We start from the raw sequence: 18,789 nt of genomic DNA on the forward strand, positions 1-18,789 counted from the left end.
CTTGGATCAAAAGGCCGTTTCTAGCACAGGGTCAGCAATATTTCCACTTCACAGCCAAAAAAACCAAGGCATGGTGAGTGCATGACTGTAACTTGCTCAAGGCCATTTGCTAAACCCATACCAGAAGTACAATCCCCATTACTCAGCCGTCAAATCCAGATGCTGGAAATTCCCGTTTCCTTTCCTGTCCATCAAAGGGCGGCAGCCGGTAATCACCTATGCACCGTGCCCGCTGTAACTTCGCTGCTTGCCATAGCTTACCTCTTGCAGGTCCCTGTCTCTGGGGCCAGAACACGAGGGCCAAAGCAGCCTGCCTTCCGCCGGCTTCAGCCAGCCCTCAGCTTAGCATCCTCAGGCAGTCAGTGTTGTTTACCACAGGCAAAAAACCCAGCAACCCACGTATGTCAGACACCAAACCAACCGATTTTATTTCGTACCGATGGAAACCCGAGGACGAACATCTACAGAGTGAGCCGGAACGAAAAGACAAGGCGTCACCACCTGGGCCTTCCCCGGCCTCCTGCCCAGCTCGAAGCAGAGCGGCCTAGCGGGAAAGCAAACGGAGCTCGTGGAGACCAAGGCCCGCTCCACCTCCCCCCGTACCGGGGTCTCTCAGAGGCGGCCACCGCCAGGAAGAGACCCAAGTGCGCACAGGCCGCTCGCCCCCCCGCACACCGGGCTGGCAACGACTAGCCCCTCTCGGGGAGGCGGCTCCCGGCCGTGGGCCTGCGCCTGAGCTCCAGCGGCTCGGACAGGTCCCAGCCCAGGGGGGTGGGGGATGCGGGCCCCCCCAGGCCCCCCCTGCCCCGGGCAGCGAGGAAGGCCCCCGGGGACCCGCCCGCCGCCGACCAACTTCCGCGTCGAAGTCCGTCTACGCATGCGCAACCAGCGCCGGCACCACCACCCCGCCGGTCTTCCCTGGCTGTACCACTCTGTGCCTAACGTGTGGGTAGAGGCGAAAGAAGGACGCGGCGCCAGGGAGCTCTGCAGGCCACAGTCCCCCCAGTCCTTTTCACAAAGAAGCGCGTTGCCTTCTCGAGTCTAGAGGGGCCTTCTCAACCTGCCTTTCTCCTAATTCCCGCCCCCGATCTAACCCGTCTCTCCCCCGGGATGGGCTATGGTATATGCCACTCCCAGCTGATCCGGCGGCTCGGCGAAACCATCCCGCTCAGGGCAGGGGGAGTCAAGGCGCCGGCGGGGGGGGCTCATTGTTGAGTCACGGGCCGAACGGCGGGGGAGGACGGGCGCGTCCCGCTGTGACAGCGGGGTCGTTACGGACACCGGTGGGCGGGAGGGGCCGCCGCAGAGAGCTCCGCGCCGCGTCCCCGTTACCCTGCGGGCCCGACCGGTAGGGCGCGGCCGGACGCCTCCCGCGCTGTCCCCTCCGCTGCCTCCCCAGTGGTCGCGCCCGGCTCCAGCTGACCGGCCTGGAATCCCGGCTGGGAGCCCCGCGCCCCCCCGCCCGCCGCTGCCGCCGCCCCGCGCCCCGGCCCCACCATGGGAGACGCCGGCAGCGAGCGCAGCAAGGCGCCCAGCCTGCCACCGCGCTGCCCCTGCGGCTTCTGGGGGTAAGCGAGGCCCGAGGGTGAGGAGGGGGCTGGGCTGGAGCCGGCTCGGCCCGGCCCGGCGCGGGGAGGGGGGCGGGCGGCGAGGCGAAGGGCGAGGCGGCGGGGGGCCGCGGCCGGCGGGGGCAGGGCCCGGGCCTGGCCTGGCGGGCAGGGTGGCCGGGGCGCCGGGCCAGCTCGCAGCCCTGGGCTCGGGCCTGTCACGGGGGCCGAGCCCGCAGCTCGCCCCGGGGCGGGGGCGGCCGCAGGGGGTGCCCACGGGGGGGAGAGGGGTGTCCCCCTGCCTCCCGGCGTGTGGCGGGGCGTGCCGGGACGCGGGCGGCGGCGGCTCCTGGTTCGGAGGCAGCGGGTGACCCGGGGGGGGGAGGCAGCCGCGTTGCCCCCGGGGGCGGGAGCGGCCCGGGCACCTCGGCGGCGGCCTTCCCTGCAGCCCGGCGGGGGCAGGCCCGCTCGCCTCCCCAGACACGCAGGTCTCCTGGAGCGGCTGCCCCCCCTGTGGGGCTGCGGGGCGGCGGGCTGCGCTGCGGGGCCTGCCTCGGGCTGCGGGTGAGTGAGGCGGCCCCTGGCTGCCCGGCCGGCCCGGAGCGCGGTGCCTGGCGCGTCCCTGCCCCGCCGCCGCCCGCTCGCTGCTGTGCGCGCAGGGCAGCGTAACTAATGAGGGGAAAGGGCTGAGGACAGAAACACACTTCTGTCTCCACCTTATGAGGGCAGGGAGGTTCACAATAGAGAAGGTCCTTGCTAGCTGTTGGCCGATTCCTCTTTTAGAAAGAGGGAAGTAGGGTCATTCCTGTTTGCCAAAGGTGAAAAAAAAAGTAAGCCTGTTCCTTGCTAAACTCACCCCTAGGGTCATTGCTGTTGAAGATGTTTCAATTATTGATTTTTTTTTTATTTTATTTTTTTTTTAAATCAGATGTATCATGGCAGATGGTATACTGGCAGATACACAGGATCATAAAGTGTCTCTAATGTATATCACAGGAATATTAGTCCCTAACATTCTTATTTATGGAAAGTTGAAAGAATATGTGTCTAAATAGACTTTTGAGAGCCCACCTGAGATTTACACTTGTCTATGATTGTACCTTCTTGGGATTTATGTCATACAATTTAAGGTACTCTGGGGAAGTGGAGACTGATAGAGAAGAGATGCAATAAGAATGAATTAGTGATGTCACTGTGCATTTGTTTGGTTTATTGGAGTGGCAGGATTTTAGATTAAATACTTTTTTTGAGTTATGACAGAAGCCTGAACTGCAACAAATGCCATGGCCCTGCTGGGAGTGGTCTTGGGAGACAGGTTATAAACATACAGTAAATTATTTTGTTTATTTTTGTTTTGGTAGGTTCCTGTATTTAGGCCTGATGTTTTCTGTAATGTAGCGGAAAGCAAGTTGCTGCTATCTCTAATGGAGTGTACTGACTTCTGTAACATGATACTGGTGTGAAAGGAGAGTTGCAGAAAGTTGAAAGTGAACTTTTTCTTTGGCCTGAACTTCTTGGCTAGTTCAGCACGTTGCGATAATGAGAGGAAAATCTGGTGCTTCAAGGATCTGCTTAATGGTGACAGGAGGCTTGCAAGAAAACCCGCTGTCTTTTAAAGCTGCTATTTTTTTCTTTTTTTTCTTTTTTTTCTTTTTTTCTTTTTTTCTTTTTTTTCTTTCCTTTTTTTCTTTTTTTTCTTTCCTTTTTTCTTTTTTCTTTTCTTTTTTTCTTTTTTTCTTTTTTCTTTTTTTCTTTTTTTTCTTTTTTTTTTCCTTTTTTTTTCTTTTAATGTACAGTTTCCCTTGCACAAGCAGCTATCCAAATGGTATTTTTTTGCTTCCCCCCCTTCCTTCAGAGTGTCATCTGTGCAGTAGTGTTTGTTGTAAGATATTTTTGAAAGACAGCACTGTGGAAAAAAAGCTCACCTTCTCTACCAGTACAGTGAATAAACGAATGTTTTTCAGTTTACATGTCTTTTTGATACATTTTGATACAGAGTGGCAAACTAAGTACCTATTTTGCCCTTAAAAAAACCAAACAAAACCCAACAAAACCCAAAACTCTGTCAGTTTCCAGATCTTTATGGATTGTTGTTTTTTCAGGACTGGAAAATACCTAAGTGTCTTCTTGTCCTTATTTACCTCGGCCTTGCTAGTGCTTGAAAAGTTCGGATGGTAAATCCGTGTAGACATGCCCTTCTAGTGAAGTTGCATTGGCAGGAGCGCTTAAGAGGGGTCACAGTTTTATATCAGCTTTCTGAAGAAAGTAAATCGTGATAGCAAAACCACATATGCATCTGAAGTTGGAATTCCACTGCTCTAGATGTCAACTAGGGTTATTACTAGCAACATGTCTTAAGACAGAGTCTTATCTGTGACTTTCATGTCACTTATATGTCTGTCAAGTCACATTTTGGACTAACAGGGCCATATTTGCTCTTTAACGGCAGGACGTTGAAGGCTATGGAAAGTTCTGAAACTTGTAATTTAAATGTAGTATTTACCATGAAATTGGTAGATAAAGTAGCATAGAGGAATAGTGTTGCTTTATCTTTCCCTGTCCCCATCAGTCCAACGGTTGAGAATCCTTTCACAGTTCTCCTTGAGTAAGCCTGAACCATGTAAGTAGCAGGACAACTCAGTGTTGGGGTCAAACAGTAAGGTCTCAATTTTGTCAAGTATAAAAGATGGCATTTTTAAAATATTTTTTATTGAGTTTTATGTAATGCTTAGCCCGGACTGTTTGCAGTAAGATGCATGCTTTCTACAGTAATCCACAGAGATAGGAAACATTAAGGAAAATACTTAAAGAAGCATTAAAATTTAAGTAAGCTGTGGCTTTCTGGGCTAAAACTTGCCTATTGGTGAACAGTGATAGAAATAGCTCCCGAGATACACTTTGATAGTGGTGGCATGTGAAGAGATTACTAAAGACGACTGGTATGTACTATTGCATTAAAGTTGAAGTGATTCGATATTTCTTTTAAAAGGTTTGATTTTATATTAGAAATCAGATCTTGTAGGTCTCAGGAATCTCTAGTGAGTGGGGAACTACTAAACTTTTGATGTTTCAAGATCTAAGAGACTTAAAAATGAATAGCTGAAAGAAGACACTTGACGAGACTGCTCAGAACTTCTGAAACATCTGCTTAAGGTCAATGGCTAACATTTGCTTACGTTTTGTTGAAGATCATGGAATTCATCCTTAAATCTTCTGCAGACCTACTGTTCTTTTTAGAATGTCCAGCCTGTCATTTCTGCTCAAGTAAAGTTCAAATGGAGCACTGAGATCTTTATATTTTACAAAACTATTTCAATTGGGAAACCTCATCTGTATTCATGTTATTTATGAAAAAGCCATACAAATTATTGTTTGGAAATATTTTGCTCCTCTTCCTATTTTTATATCTCAGACTTTAGTCAATGGCAACTATCTTGGTTTTTATTGGAATAGCCTTAGTATACAAAAATTGGAAAGGGTGAAGTATGCAAGTTGTTGCTTTAGCTTACTTCATCTAGAGTTTATGCTGTGCTTAACTTCTCATTCTTATAATCTCGAAAAATTCTTCTTTTCCTGATTAACAAACCATATAATGTTGGGGTTTTTTCTTAGACCAGTGCATTCCAGAAACCTGTTTCACTTTATGGCACATATAAAATCTTTAACTCTAAGTTAATAAATACATGAAAATATTACTATGTGTATATATTCCAGTTAAGCCATTTTGCTTATTAGAGATTAAGCATGATCCTTTAATGAACTACATGTTGGCAATTCCTCTTTGGCCATTTAAAGGACTCCATGAAGGTTTCATTTGTGTGTAGCTCATCAAAGGGCTGGGGCTTTTACTGTTAAAAGGTTAGATGCATAGATGAGACTTGTAAGCTAAAATATTCCTTGGCTAGTAGAAGCATATACTGTGAAGGAGTATGTCAGAGAGGGTAATACTTTTATGATTTTATTTGTACTGTAGTGACTGCTGCTTATTTTTCTTATGATCCAGACTGACACCATACTATTGCATTCAGTGCCTTAGAACCAGAAAAGAAGGAAATGTGTTAATGGATGTAAAACAAATGAATTCCATTCTTGAAATGGTTGCAGCCAGCAGGAAGTTGATTGAAAACACAGTATGATTAGTTTCATCTCATCTTATTTCTGGCAACTATAAGGTACTGTAGTCAGCTAAAACTGATGGCAATATTGTTTGAGAACATGCCAGCAGGGGTTTTGCAGGATGTTACCATTTGTTCTGCCTTTCTCTGACACTGCATGCATCATATGTGTGATGAGACATTGTGCCCCAAGCATTCTGTGCAGGCCCAATCCAGACTTTCTTTCTGAGTCTGGATTTTCCAGTCACTTATGTATCATCAGGTCCCTGCCATGCTGAGCTGGCTCTTTTCTCAATTTTGTTTACTAAAATTAAACATTTGATCAAATGGTGAATCATTTAACATAAGCATGATTAGTTTGTGACTACATATCACCAAAGTGTGCTTTTAGCTTCTAAACAAATAATGACGACTATATATATGTATGTATGTATGTATGTGCTGTTAAGAAGCTTCTTCTCTGGCTAGCCTTTTCCTTTTTTTGGTGGTTACAGCTGTTCATTCCATATGACCTCTCCGTCACTGTCCTTTTAATAAGTATTTTCTAATCTCATAGGCTGCGTAGGTCATTGTGAATGCATAATGCCTTTGTAAACCTAAGTTTGATTTACTCACTGTTGAAACCTCACATAGATGTTCCTAAATAAGGCTTGAGTAAACTGTTGAAATGGACCTTTCCTTCTGAGAATTAGTTTTCACTGGGCTTGTATCGTGCAGTTCCTTAGCCAGGTTATCACTTAACAGGAGCTTTGGATCAGATGCTGGAATAAGCAATGAATTTGTCAGTTTATGAAAGGCAACATATGTGCTACCAGAGAGGTTATTGGGCCTCAGTATTAACTGGTGTCTTTGGGTGAATAGTGAGCAGTGAGGATCAAATAAGTTGCTTTTGGATAGCTGTGTGTGGGTACTACTGTCTGAGGGGGAGGGCTTCTCTACAGGTGTTGATGATCAGAATTGTCAGTTCTTCCCTCTAAAGTGAGAAATCAATTTAAATCAATAAATTAATGGCACTTACGTTTTAGAAAGGCTAATTGTACAAGACCTAACCCTTTTTTTTTTTTAAGATAAAAGCTTATTTGTTTTTATTTATTACGAATGTTAATAGGCCATCTATCACAGGAAACTAGTTGGTTGGAACCAGGTAATTAATTTGCCTGCTGTGGTCCTCGTACTCTGTTTTGTTCTTAGGTTAAGACTAAAAATACTTGAACATTGCATTTTTAGTTTTGTTTTTTTAATGTTATGCATGGACTTATTTAATGCTCTGTCAAATCCTTGGGTAAAAGAACTGGAATCAGTTTGTAGTTAAAGGCATCATTAACTGCTGTAGCACATCTACTGGTGTGTTGCACAAATAGAAGTGACAAATTATTTAACTGACAAAGAGACTGATGAGGAATTGATTTATTTACAGGTTTTCCTAGGAAATGTTACAGAGGATCATAACGGGCATTGGAGAGACACCAAATGGAATTTCTTGCTTGGATCTTAATTTTTGAAGATACTGAGAATTATGAGACATAGAGAAGCTTTTAGCTGAGGAGGGAGTGGTGGTTGGGAATTGAACTTTGTCATGTTCCCTGCTTGAATAAGAATATGCAGGATAACGAATGCTAATATTTGAGGTTCCTGTGATTGCCCTCAGTCATATACAACTAGAAGAGCATATAAACTAAAGCCAAAAGATAGATTTCCCCCCCCCCCGCCCCCCCCCCCCCCCCCCCCCTTTTTTGTACAGTGAGTAATTGCCTCTTGCAACCACAGTTGCAAGGTACCATATTCTGGATCAGGGCTGAGGTTTCTATTTGCTGCAGAAGCTTACCTTTAGGAATGGGGGTTATTGGCACTCAAAGTAAAAGCAGATGAACTGGATTTAATACTTTAAATGTAATAAGCTCTTTTCTAGGAATGTGAAAACAATGCTTTCTTTTGCGGTACTTAATACAATAGACAAAACAAAAAGGAGATTTTGTTGTTTAATGAAAACCAGCTGTACTGGATCAGACCAAAGATGCATCCAGCCCTGTTTCTGATTTGGGTGGTAAGTGATGCTGAGGGAATAAGCATAAAGACAGAGAAAGCATGCCGTGATGCTTACCTTGGTACACCTCCTTTGCTTCTGGCAGTCTGGCATAAGGTTGTCTTCTGTTTTATAGATTTATGGCTTAGTAGGTCTTACCTATTTTGTTATGAATTTGCGTAATGACTTTGTGGATGCATATGTACTCTTGACCCTGACAGTGTCCTGCAACAAGTAGTTCCATAATTTAACTGTTTTCTTTATGGGGGGAAAAAAAAAAGGAATTGATCTTGTTTCCTTTACTCTTGCTGTGTGGTAATTCTAAGGAGTGAATAAATTCAGACAGCTGGTGTATGAGGGTGTTTCATTTAAGAAGATCAAAAAATAGGCCTGCTTGATTAAAAATGTCTGTTCACTCCTTCAGTAAACCAGAATTTGAGAAAACACACACTTGCTTAAACCATGAATTTATTCAAAACCTTTGTATAAAATGTTTTAGAAATACTTTCTCATTGTGGATGGATGCTATGGTAATTATAGACAGATGTAACTAGCACCTTTTAATGTAACTGTAACTTCCTCATCAGTCAGAATGAAATTCAGTGTCATAGCTGCTGCTCCTACAAGTGGAATGAACAAGTAGATTGTGTGCTGCCTTTTGAAGCTTGGAGGAGTTAAAAGTTTGTGTCTAGGTCACCTTCCAGGTTTCTTTTTATCTTCCTGTCAGTCAGTACCTTCTTCGTGTCTTCTGTAAACTGTGATTAGTTGAAGGTATTATGATTTGGGCAGTGCTAATGATTATTCTACAGTTAGTGGTATGAAATATCTGTCTTAATGCTAATCAGTAAAATGTTCAGCTGTGGTATGGTCGCATAGATATGTTGTGTTTTGTATATTGCTCCATTTTGTTGAACATGCTTTAGGTTCTTGAAAGTTTCTAATGCTAAGTCCAGTCTGTAGACAGTTATATTATATATATCAGTTATAGGTATCAGTTTGAAGGAAATACTGTCGCTGTTTTTTATTGCATAAATGTTAACCAATTTAACATCAAATTTCCACAAAAGTGGTAATGTTCTTGCTGCATGTTGGGCTTGAAGAGGTACTGAAGCCTGGAATTGATGAAGCATCATGACCCAGTATTTTCTTTAAGGTTGAAATCAGTGGTGCAAAGCATTAATTCGAGAGAATGATCCCCGATGGATATATTCATAGGAGATGTTTGGTTTTGACTTGAGTACATGCTATGCTAATTATTATTATTGGATTTTAGAATTATTTTAAGTTAGAAGTTGGTGCATATAAATAGAGATAGGCTTTTTTTGAGGCATTTGGTAGGAATTATGTACATAATATACTTTCTCAGCAAAATATTGCTTATATTCTTTGAAGTTTAAAATGTCACTGTGCTCCTCTATCTCCTCAAATATGCAACCTTGGCTGACTACCTTTGTATCTTAAAATGTTATCACAAATGTCTTGTGAATGTTTTTGGATAGTATTTGGTGTTGGTTATGTTGAAACCCTTATTTAAATCTTGGAGATAAAACTTCTTACTCAGTTTATGCTGGTAAATTACACTGATCTGTTCTCTCTCCCCCCCCCCCCCCCTTTTTTTTTTTCTTCATCTCTTTTGCTGAAATGGAAAAAAATCCTTCCTGTCTATTCAGTATAGACAGCGCTCACTGCTGTGGAGTCTCTTCTCTGGTTTTGGAAGAATTAAAAATCTGGCACTAGCTGCAGCATGAATTGACTTCTAGATGTCAGATTTGTGCAGGAACTTAGGTCAGAGTAGTTGCAGCTATTAGAAAGGCATCTTCTCAGGATACAGAAAAGGCCCTGTAAGAAAATACTGTTGAGGACACTATATGCAGCAAATGCAAAACGATTCTGAAAAATACTTTCTGAAAATGAAACCTTTGTGTGGATGACCAGCGGTTTCAGACCATGGAGGTGATGTTACATGCAGTAGAAGTGGGTTGGTATTTTTAGGTTCTGTGAAAATGCCCAACCATTATGTTCTAATTTAAGATGTTATTTATTTTTCTTTAATAATAGGGATTTTTATTTGAATTGGTGAGAATTGTATTTGCTTAAGGAGTGTGTGGTTTCAACTTAATTATTTTCTTTTAACAAATTTTTTGGGAGTCTTGCAACTTGGAAATCAAACAGTGTATTTAATATGCAGCTCCACTCACTAAATTATTCTTTACCTGGACACAGGAGAATGTATTAGTTGAAGAGTTACAGTATTCCAGGAGTTGGAGAAGGAAGACATTTGTAGTGTTGTGTACCAATTTCTCTGTTAATAGTGTCTGAGCAGTAGCATTGTGGTAAGCGCAGTACTAGTCTGTACAGAGAAGCTGTAATAGGAAATTGTTGATAGATTTTTACATTTAATCTGTTCTCTGGAGTCTTCTCTACAGCCGGGAATGGTGCCCTATGTTATTTATGAAAGACTTGTAGGTATCCTGTTCAATTCCTGCTGTTTAATCTGGCCACCGTGTGCATGCTCTGAACTTGAAGAATGTAGGTCAATGGGAGGAAGACAAATTTCAGTTTCTAAATGTTGTAGTATTTGTATTAGTGGTTTAAAGGAATTTATTTTTAAAATTACTTTCATTGGCATTATGTCCTCTAATAAATGTACTTCAGCTAGTGTTGGATTTCCAGTGTTTATTTGTTGTAATTAAAGAGACTAACTGGAAGTAATGAAGAATTTGGAATGGAGATAAAATCTGGTTTTCCTAAAATAATTTTAATAAGCAGTCAGACAAGGTAAGAGAAAAGGAGGTGGTTTGGTTATAACTGTCTTTAGTTTCTAGCTCTTTAGTCTATATAGTGCCTGCTGCTGGGAGAGTTGTTTGAGGGCCTGTTTTAGTAATCTAGATATTTAGCTTCTGCTTGCTTGAAAGTCCTGCTTAATTCCTAAGCACCTAAGGAAGGGGGAGAAGAAATGAGCACAATGCTAGATTGGAAGTAGTGTTTAGGGAAAAAAAAGGCAGGCTGGTTCTATGATAACCCCTTAATTGTGCACTTAAGAAAACAGAATCCAAAGTCATGTCCTCATTGACTTAATTGCTAAAAGACAACCGGCCTTCACAATATGACTGTTACTGAGATCAACCCTGTCACCATAACAGCAGCATTTTGATCTCTAATTATATGTTGTTAGAGGTGTCTCAGAGGAAGTTGCATATAGAAAGTAGGCAAAATGCTGCCATTTACCAAGAGCCCCTCAGAAGTGGAAATTGTATTGTCCTTCTAAGTGTTGATTAGATGCTTTTTTTGGTCCAAAATAATGCCAATATTAAGGAATCTAGCTTTTGATAAATCAGTTAACTGTCTTTGAAACTTCTCTTTAACAAGTTTCCAACATGACTCAATGAAATGCATTTTTAGCTAGAGAAAGGTGACTCTTAGGTCGGGTATTGCTGACACCCGTTTTCAAGAGGAGGTATTCGTGCTGGATGTGGTAATGCTTGTTCGTTGTTTGATGTCCTAGTGTTACCTTTTTTTGGTAGTAGTCTTCAGTGAATTAATGGACAATAATGGTTTCTAAAATTGTGTTTTAATAAATGCTTGCTTATTTATGCAGACACGTTTCAAACATTCCCCTGAATCATTAATATATTAATAAGTTTAAAATCTAATAATTTCTATTTTTAGAATCGACTTTTGACTGTGTACTTCTTTGAAAGGGTGAAAGCATTTTTAACATGGTGTGTTTCCATAATATTGTCTCCCATTTTAATTTGCAAGCATGTTAGTCTAATTATTTAGTTTTTATTAGGAAAAAAATATGGAAAGCATTATGACTTGATTTTTTAAAATTATTTTAAATCTTCTAAAATTAAGATACAGTAGTTCTTTGAAGCAGCTGAAATTTTGTTTTTTTGTTTTTACATAGAAGTGTGGATGAACCATCAGCTGTGCTATGACTGATACAGGGCTTTAAGGATGAATCCATGTATACTCAGTAACTTCCCTAGGTCTTAACTAATTTTGAGCTTTCAAAATAAAACAATTAATAATAATATTTGAACACTTCAGATATCTTTTGCTTGGCATTGGGGTTTTGTGCTTAATACTTCATGGCAAAGCAACTGAAATCAAACTTGCCTTGGAAATAATAGTTAACCTAAGATGGAGCAAATTGACTCCTCATTTTATTTAAGACAGTGGACTAACTATGCTCCTTGTAACTCCTGGTGTTGTGAAATATGGGGTGTTTGTGATACTTCTAACATGCCTATTTTAGAATATATTTATTTTCCAGAATTAGTTAGATGTTAGAATGTCACTATATGTTCTTTTGTCTGTAGTTTGTTAGCATTGGTTTTATTTTGGACACAAGGCACGTTCCTGTTTTAACTTTCTCTTGGGTACTGCAATTCCAAGTGTATAGACGTTGTGCTCTAATGCTGGTTATGGGTTTTTTTTATATACATCTTACATTTATTACAAGAGTTTAGAGACTAGAAACCTATAAAAATGAGGGTAGTAGAATATTCCTTTTTTTTTTAAATAAAGGTCCCCTTCTTGGCATTTAAGTTTGGAAAGGATTTACTACTATTTCTGCTGATGGTGCACTGTGTGACAGTCAGTCCATGCTTTTCCCTTTGGATGTTTTCCTTTGTTAGTGAATCATGTATCACTCAATTCAACTGTGCTTTAGGAGCCTTGGATGAAAGACTTGGTAGCAAGGAGTATCTACAGCTTCTCCAGCCCTGTCCTTTAGAGAGAGGTGTTTTTTTTTAAATCAGAACTTGCTCTAGGACAATATTGACCGATTGACATGTTTGCAGGGATGTTCATGTGGAAGGAAGTGTTTGTGGTGGGTGGAGGAAGTTTCTTTCAATCAGAAGAGTTGCTATGCAATTAGAAGAGCAAGAACCGCCTGCATTACACATCTGCAAGTCTCAGGTGGTTTTGCAGCACTCTCTTGATGAAGATAGGACCCCATTATTATCCATTATTCTGTGATGCATTCTCTCCTTTGACTATTAATGTTCTCATGTGACTAATTCAGGAAAGACCAGAAATCTTTCTGGTGAATAATTAACACTTCCTGTCCTGCTCAAGTGGCTTGTAAAGACAGATTCAAAAGGTAAAAGAAAAACACAGTGATATATATCATTATATAGCAAACTAAACTGATGTGTTGCAAAGTAAACTAAAATACTGGACATTCCGTCACTTCCAGGCGTAATGAGAACTCTAGCATTACAGGTTTTTAGTATTCAGTTGCCTGAGCTGACATGTCTTCTGAAGCGCATCCGAAATTCAGATAACTGAAATTACTGGTTGCTTTTGAAACTGCTCTAATTGGAAACCCAAACTAAACAAAACTAGACCAGGGCTTTGAGGAACTTAAGACTACAGCTTTCAGAGGTTGCTGTAATTTTAGTTTCTTTTTTTTTTTTTTCCCCCCTCTTCACATAAGGTTCCCAGCATAGTCCTAGATGCCATTGAGACAGAAAGTGATCTAGCTGCTTTCTTCTTAACATTCTGTCCTTATTTCAGATTGCTGAATTAGTAGTTGGTTTCTGACTTCCATTAGCAACATGTTTGTGGCAAACTTGAATACAGAAGTGCTTTAAGTAGTCTTTATGTTGTAGTTGGAAATGTTGAAGTTGTGTGTGGATTTCTATTTTTTTATAGATTTTTTTATTTATATTTTTTTTTTAAATTTCTTTGCAACTTTTAATACAGAATTATAAAAACTGAAATGGCTGCTTTTGCAGCAGTCATGTAGATGGATTGTGTAGCTAAAGACTTATTGTAGCACAAGAAGATACCAATTTCCAGGGTGAAAAAGCTGTAAAAGAAACATTTTGTGTTTGAACATGACTTTGACTACTATTCTAGTAGTATTTTTCCTGGTATGTATGTCATAAAAATGAAATTGGAGATGATTTTGCTGCCTTTTTTTTTTTTTTTAATTTTGTTTGAGGACTACTTAAGGCCACTCAACCAATAAATACTTAAGGCAATTTATGATCCAAATGCATTTGTACTCATTTTAAGGTTATGTAGTAGGATTGTGACACAAATGGGAGCTCTAAAGACTTGCATTCTTTGGGTGTCTGTGAAAGCAGTTAGAGAAGAGGGTAAGGGAAATGGTGTACCTGATCCTCATCTTGGGATTCGCTATTAGCTGGTTAATCAGTGGTGCTTTCATCTGCTTAGCTTTCTTGTCCCTCATTATTATGCAGGACAAATTCTGAAGGTAGATGTTACATTTTTAGTAGCACAACTGAGTTTGGAAAGTTTCCTAGTTTGGAAAAACTAGACCAGCTTTTTGAGGCACAGGCTTTTTCTTCAGTGTATGGGGAAGCTGGTCTGCTTTTTTGAAGTGTATACCTAGATATTACCTCTGTCCCCCAAATCAATCTTGCTTATATCCTTAGGGCATCATGGCTGCAACAAAACTACTACTAGGACATGAAAGACAAGTGTCTTCTATGAGCTAGCTGGACAGATGGCCTGAATGAATGTTTCTGTATGTTTGTTTTCAGCTGTTTACTTGTGGATATTGTTCAGAAACCACTGTTTCTCCTAAAATCATGTAGCACAGTATGTAGCAAACATGGAATGTGGTGTTATCCTTACCACAAAAGATATAGGCTGATAGTTTAATTTGTACCATCTAAAGATAGCTGCAGATGTGTTTAATTCATTGCATATACATTTTGTTTGGTGGGATATAGATAGTGTTTCACCTTCCTGTAACAGAACAAAAACATCTACATAAATTGACTTGAGAAAAATGATGCTTAGAGAGCTAAAATTCCAAAACTTTAATTTGCCAGCCTACTGTTTGCAGGGAGTAGGGTGTTAATTAAAAGTATTGGGATGGGGGCAAGAAACCAATGTACATGAAGTTCATAATTCACGTATTTGCTATTCATTAGTTTCATAGTTGGAGACACTTTTTTTAAAAAAAAAAACACCTCTGAAACCTTCCACTTAATTTCCTAGACTACTGTGGTGCTTTGATGAAAATGGAGGGTGAGAGAAGATGTGGAATGTATCCCTGCCCATGGCAGGGGGGTTGGAACTATATAATATTTAAGGTCCCTTACAACCCACATCATTCTGTGAAGATTAGTGTGGTCTCCTTTCAGAAGGGGCTTTCCATCAGTAAAGGATGCAGCTGAAGAAGGTACAGAGATGTATGATTAAAAGCTTAAAGTCAAGCAGAATCGTGGAAACATTCATTTTTCTTTCTTTTCCTTTTCTTGGAGCCTAGACATGACTGAAGAGTTATGGGCTGATACTGCTGCTTGCTTAATTTTTAAAACTCCTTTTAACTCCTGCTTCTGTTCAGGATTCAACATTAATTTGACGTAGTTAATGAGGCACTAGAGTTGTAGTTTGCAGCTGCAGACTGTCACAGTGGTTAGGTAGTTAAAACTTCCTTGTTCTCATGTACTGAGAAGGTTACACATAGCTTGGATGAGAGTCCAGGATGAGGTAATGATACGGGGTTCATTTTTATTTTCTGCTGTTAATGATCACTCAGTGCTTGGTTACTGTGCCTTTGCCTAAGATTACCTTCAAAAATGCTTAAAAAGCTGATCTAACGAAACAGCCTTTGGTGTTTGCTCTGCGTGCAAGCGAATGAAATATTTAACTTGGCCCTGATTTCCCACTGTCTGAATTAGATGAAATAAGAGTACTGATTATGATTTATCCCTTCAGTCTTAATTTGTAGAGGAAAATAAAAAGTTGAGGCTTGTTCCCACACTTTCTCCATGCTATTTCGAAATAGGAAAATGGTGAGGGTAATGTAATGGTTTCTGCAAGTACTGCAATACCCTTGTTTCTGTTCATGTAAATAAATCTAGGCTGTCTACTTTAAACACTTAAAATAGTAAAAGCTACCATGTGAAAATGACAGCTGTGAAGATTACAGTTTACATTTGCATTAATCTGGATCACTGAAGATGGAAAAGCCAAAATACCAGTCTGTGTAAAGGTTTCCTTCTGTCACGGGATGAAGGATGTGAGATGAAGGATTGTTTTTTCACTGTATGTTTAAAACCCTTGAACTTTAAAGCAAAATGTGCATGCTGAATTCTTTCTACCCTGGTAATTGAAATGCAATTGCCTGAGACCTGGGAAGTGTGCTGTGTCAAATAGGACAAAGGCACAGCACATTGAGTAGGGGGTCTCATCCCAACTTTGCACCTGACTCCATTGCTGGAGAGTGCTATTCCCTGCCCAGCCTTCCCCTGAACGGCACGTGTAGCAGCTCACTTCCCATGGCCAGGTGACCAGTACTAACTTAGTGCAGAAAAGTAGTACCTGTGCAGCTGGTCCGCGCTGCTCTCTGCAGTAGTTGCGGTCTTGCTTGAGGGTCTTTCACCTGAACAGTGGTGGAATAAGCGCTCCTGACAGTGAGCTTTCAAAGTACAACATGAGAAAGGCTATCACAAACGTCTACACTCAGGAGTTAATTTAGACTGTGGCAAAGTTTTGAAGGAAGTGGGAAGCGGGGAGGGTAAAGCATGTTAACATTTAGATAACTCCTTTAGTTTCCTTTTACCTTTTCTTCTATGTCCTCACAAGAAGAAAAGAAAAATGAGGTATTTTTGTTTTTGTCAGAGAATAAAACTTGTTTTGGGTGACCTTGTTCTCTCTGTCCTCCAGCCATCAAATTTTAGATCTGCTGTACTTGCATAAAGGCTTAGTTATAAATTTATAAGGAAAATGTCAAGTGGCTAGACAAAAAATTTGAGCTAGCTTGATAATTAATTACATAGCCACTGCAAACTTCTTCACATACTGATTAAAACTCTTTAGAAAAAAAACTCACTGCTTATGTGCAACTGTGTTATAACAAAGCAAGGTGCACATCACAGAATGGTAAATATCAATACTTTCTACAATTTTACTTTAGATGTTGAAGGAGTAAGTAGCATAATGGAGGGCAATATTTAAGCTGTTTGAGAGATCCTGGTAATTTATTTACTTAAAACAGGCTGCAAATGGACTTGTAGTTCAGGAGAATAAGCTAGTGCTTGTCTTGTGTTAATTGTATGAATTAACAGAACTTGCATGTTTAAAATGCAAAAGTGGACTAATGTAGAGCAAGCTAGTTAAATTTGGGAGTTTAGATTTGTGGGTCACTGATCAGCTCAACAGATTGCTTATGTCAAAGTTGTTTCCAAACAAGACTTACTGCTGTTGATAGCATGTTTGATTATTAAGCTAAACACTTAACCAACCCCCCTGTGATTTAGCATACATAGTGTTTACTTAAGTTGCATTTCTCATTAGTTAGATGCTGAGAGGAGATGAGATTAGCAGGTTTTATTTCTGTTTTGGCAGATTATTGTATAACACTTTCTTGTACTGCTGCACTGCTAAGATTATAAAATGAATAGGAAATGCCTTTTCGTTGTTGTAAAGAAAAGCTTTCTACTTGTTTCTTTCAGCTTTACATGATTTGTTATTATTTGTAAGTCCTAGCCATGTACACCTGGCTAGAGCTGCCATGGAAAGACTGAAATATAAGATAAATACATTTTTCGTTAAAACTTTAATTTTACTAAACCTGAATTTGGAGCAGCAATCATATGAAAATATTTATTTGTACTTTAGAGACACAGAGCCTTCTAAACTGGAAAAATAATATATCAAGTTGACATTTTACAAAATTGTCAACTGTTAATAAATCAGTGTTCTGCACTAGAATAGTACAAAATCCTAAAATGGAATTGCTTTCCAAAGTAATTGGGTAAAAGAGGAGAGAAGTGTGATACAACATAGACCAGGAAATACCCGAGGCTAGTAGAAAGACAAATGAGTTCAGCTACAGAGGTGTAGTTACAAAGTTGGGGGAAATGCACAGGAGATTGAAAGCCAAGTTATTTGTTATCTTACTGCAAACATAATGGGAGATTTATGAATGGAAGGTGCACGTGGGGAATGCTGAATGCTGTCCACTGGTTATGGCACTCACTACTTATAGGATCAAAATTGGAGTGGTGACTGGGTGAGAGCAGAGGGCAGGGTTGCTCATACTCTGTACAACCTGCGGGTACTCATTGGAGCTATATTCCAGAGGAAGTACAGAACAGCTTTTTGTTGCAGTGGATGGGTACTATCAAACACCAGCTTTGGGTGACAAACTGTAAGAAAGGAATCAAAATTTATTTTACCTTTCATATGTCATTAAGAGGAGTGAGGATAATAATGGAATGTGTAAGGCTGAAAGATTTGTAAGGAAAAATAGCTAAAACTTGTTTCTACACCTTGGAACATGAAAAAAAATGAGTAACATTGATGGAGATCAGGAATCGGTGCACATTTTCAGCCTAGGGGGTGCCAGTCTCGACTTGCTGCGTTTCTCTTGCTGAGATTGTTCAGCCTTTTTGTTCACATTCAAATATTGAAAAGCTCAAGACTGGAATAAGGCCACCTGAATTCTACTCATGTAACATAGGGTGTAATGCACTTTGCTGGGTTTTTTTTTTTGTTTTTTGTTTTTGTTTTTTTTGTGAAGGTTGAGTTTTGATTTATTTACTGGGAGGGCCTAGTTATAGAAGCCCTGAAAATAACACGATTGGGTTCAAACCAAAAAGAACTCTTTATCTTTCATGGCTAACAAGGCAAACATAGTTCTTATAACTGAGTGTCCTTCACTGCAAGTCCAAATATAATGAATGATTTCAAGGCATTTAAATGACTTGTGTGTCAAATCCCATTGACACTCAGGAGCCTTTGAAAATGTTACGTTACCATCCGTGCTTATGTAATGTGATCAAACAGTGATTGTAGGTTCGTAGGACTGAATCCAAAGCCAAAAATGTGATTAATGTCTTAGTGAGATGATTTAGTTCAGTAGCAGAGTCAGCATTTGATAGTGTGTGACTTCACTTAAGTGCATTTAAAATGTAGTTGTGAAGTCCTTTTCTTTTATAAAGCATTTATATGTTTAATATTGCACCAGTTGTTAAAAACTTTGAAATCAGTTACTTGTTGGAATAAATAATATGCTGCAGCATTCTAATGTTTTCCCCAACTGGCAAGATAACAGAGAAAAAACTGTTGTATATTTTAATCTGTAGTTTGCATTCAGTCTTGTAAAAAT

At 40.4% G+C, this 18,789-nt stretch overlaps 1 protein-coding gene across 4 annotated transcripts in view; it reads left to right on the forward strand.

Moving 5' to 3' along the window:
* The first annotated feature begins 1,411 nt into the window (after positions 1-1,411).
* Positions 1,412-18,789, forward strand: part of ZFAND3 (zinc finger AN1-type containing 3) — a 145,678-nt gene continuing 128,300 nt past the window's right edge. Inside the window, exon 1 of one of the 4 annotated variants that reach the window (XM_037405156.1) lies at positions 1,412-1,568. In XM_037405156.1, coding sequence (XP_037261053.1) covers positions 1,498-1,568 — 71 coding nt within the window. In that variant the 5' untranslated portion in view covers positions 1,412-1,497. Of the gene's footprint in view, positions 1,586-18,789 lie in introns of all 4 variants that reach the window. The other 3 variants (XM_037405153.1, XM_037405154.1, XM_037405155.1) reach the window with 3 other exon arrangements.

The sequence above is a fragment of the Falco rusticolus genome, chromosome 12, assembly GCF_015220075.1.
Source record: "Falco rusticolus isolate bFalRus1 chromosome 12, bFalRus1.pri, whole genome shotgun sequence".
NCBI lineage: Eukaryota > Metazoa > Chordata > Aves > Falconiformes > Falconidae > Falco > Falco rusticolus.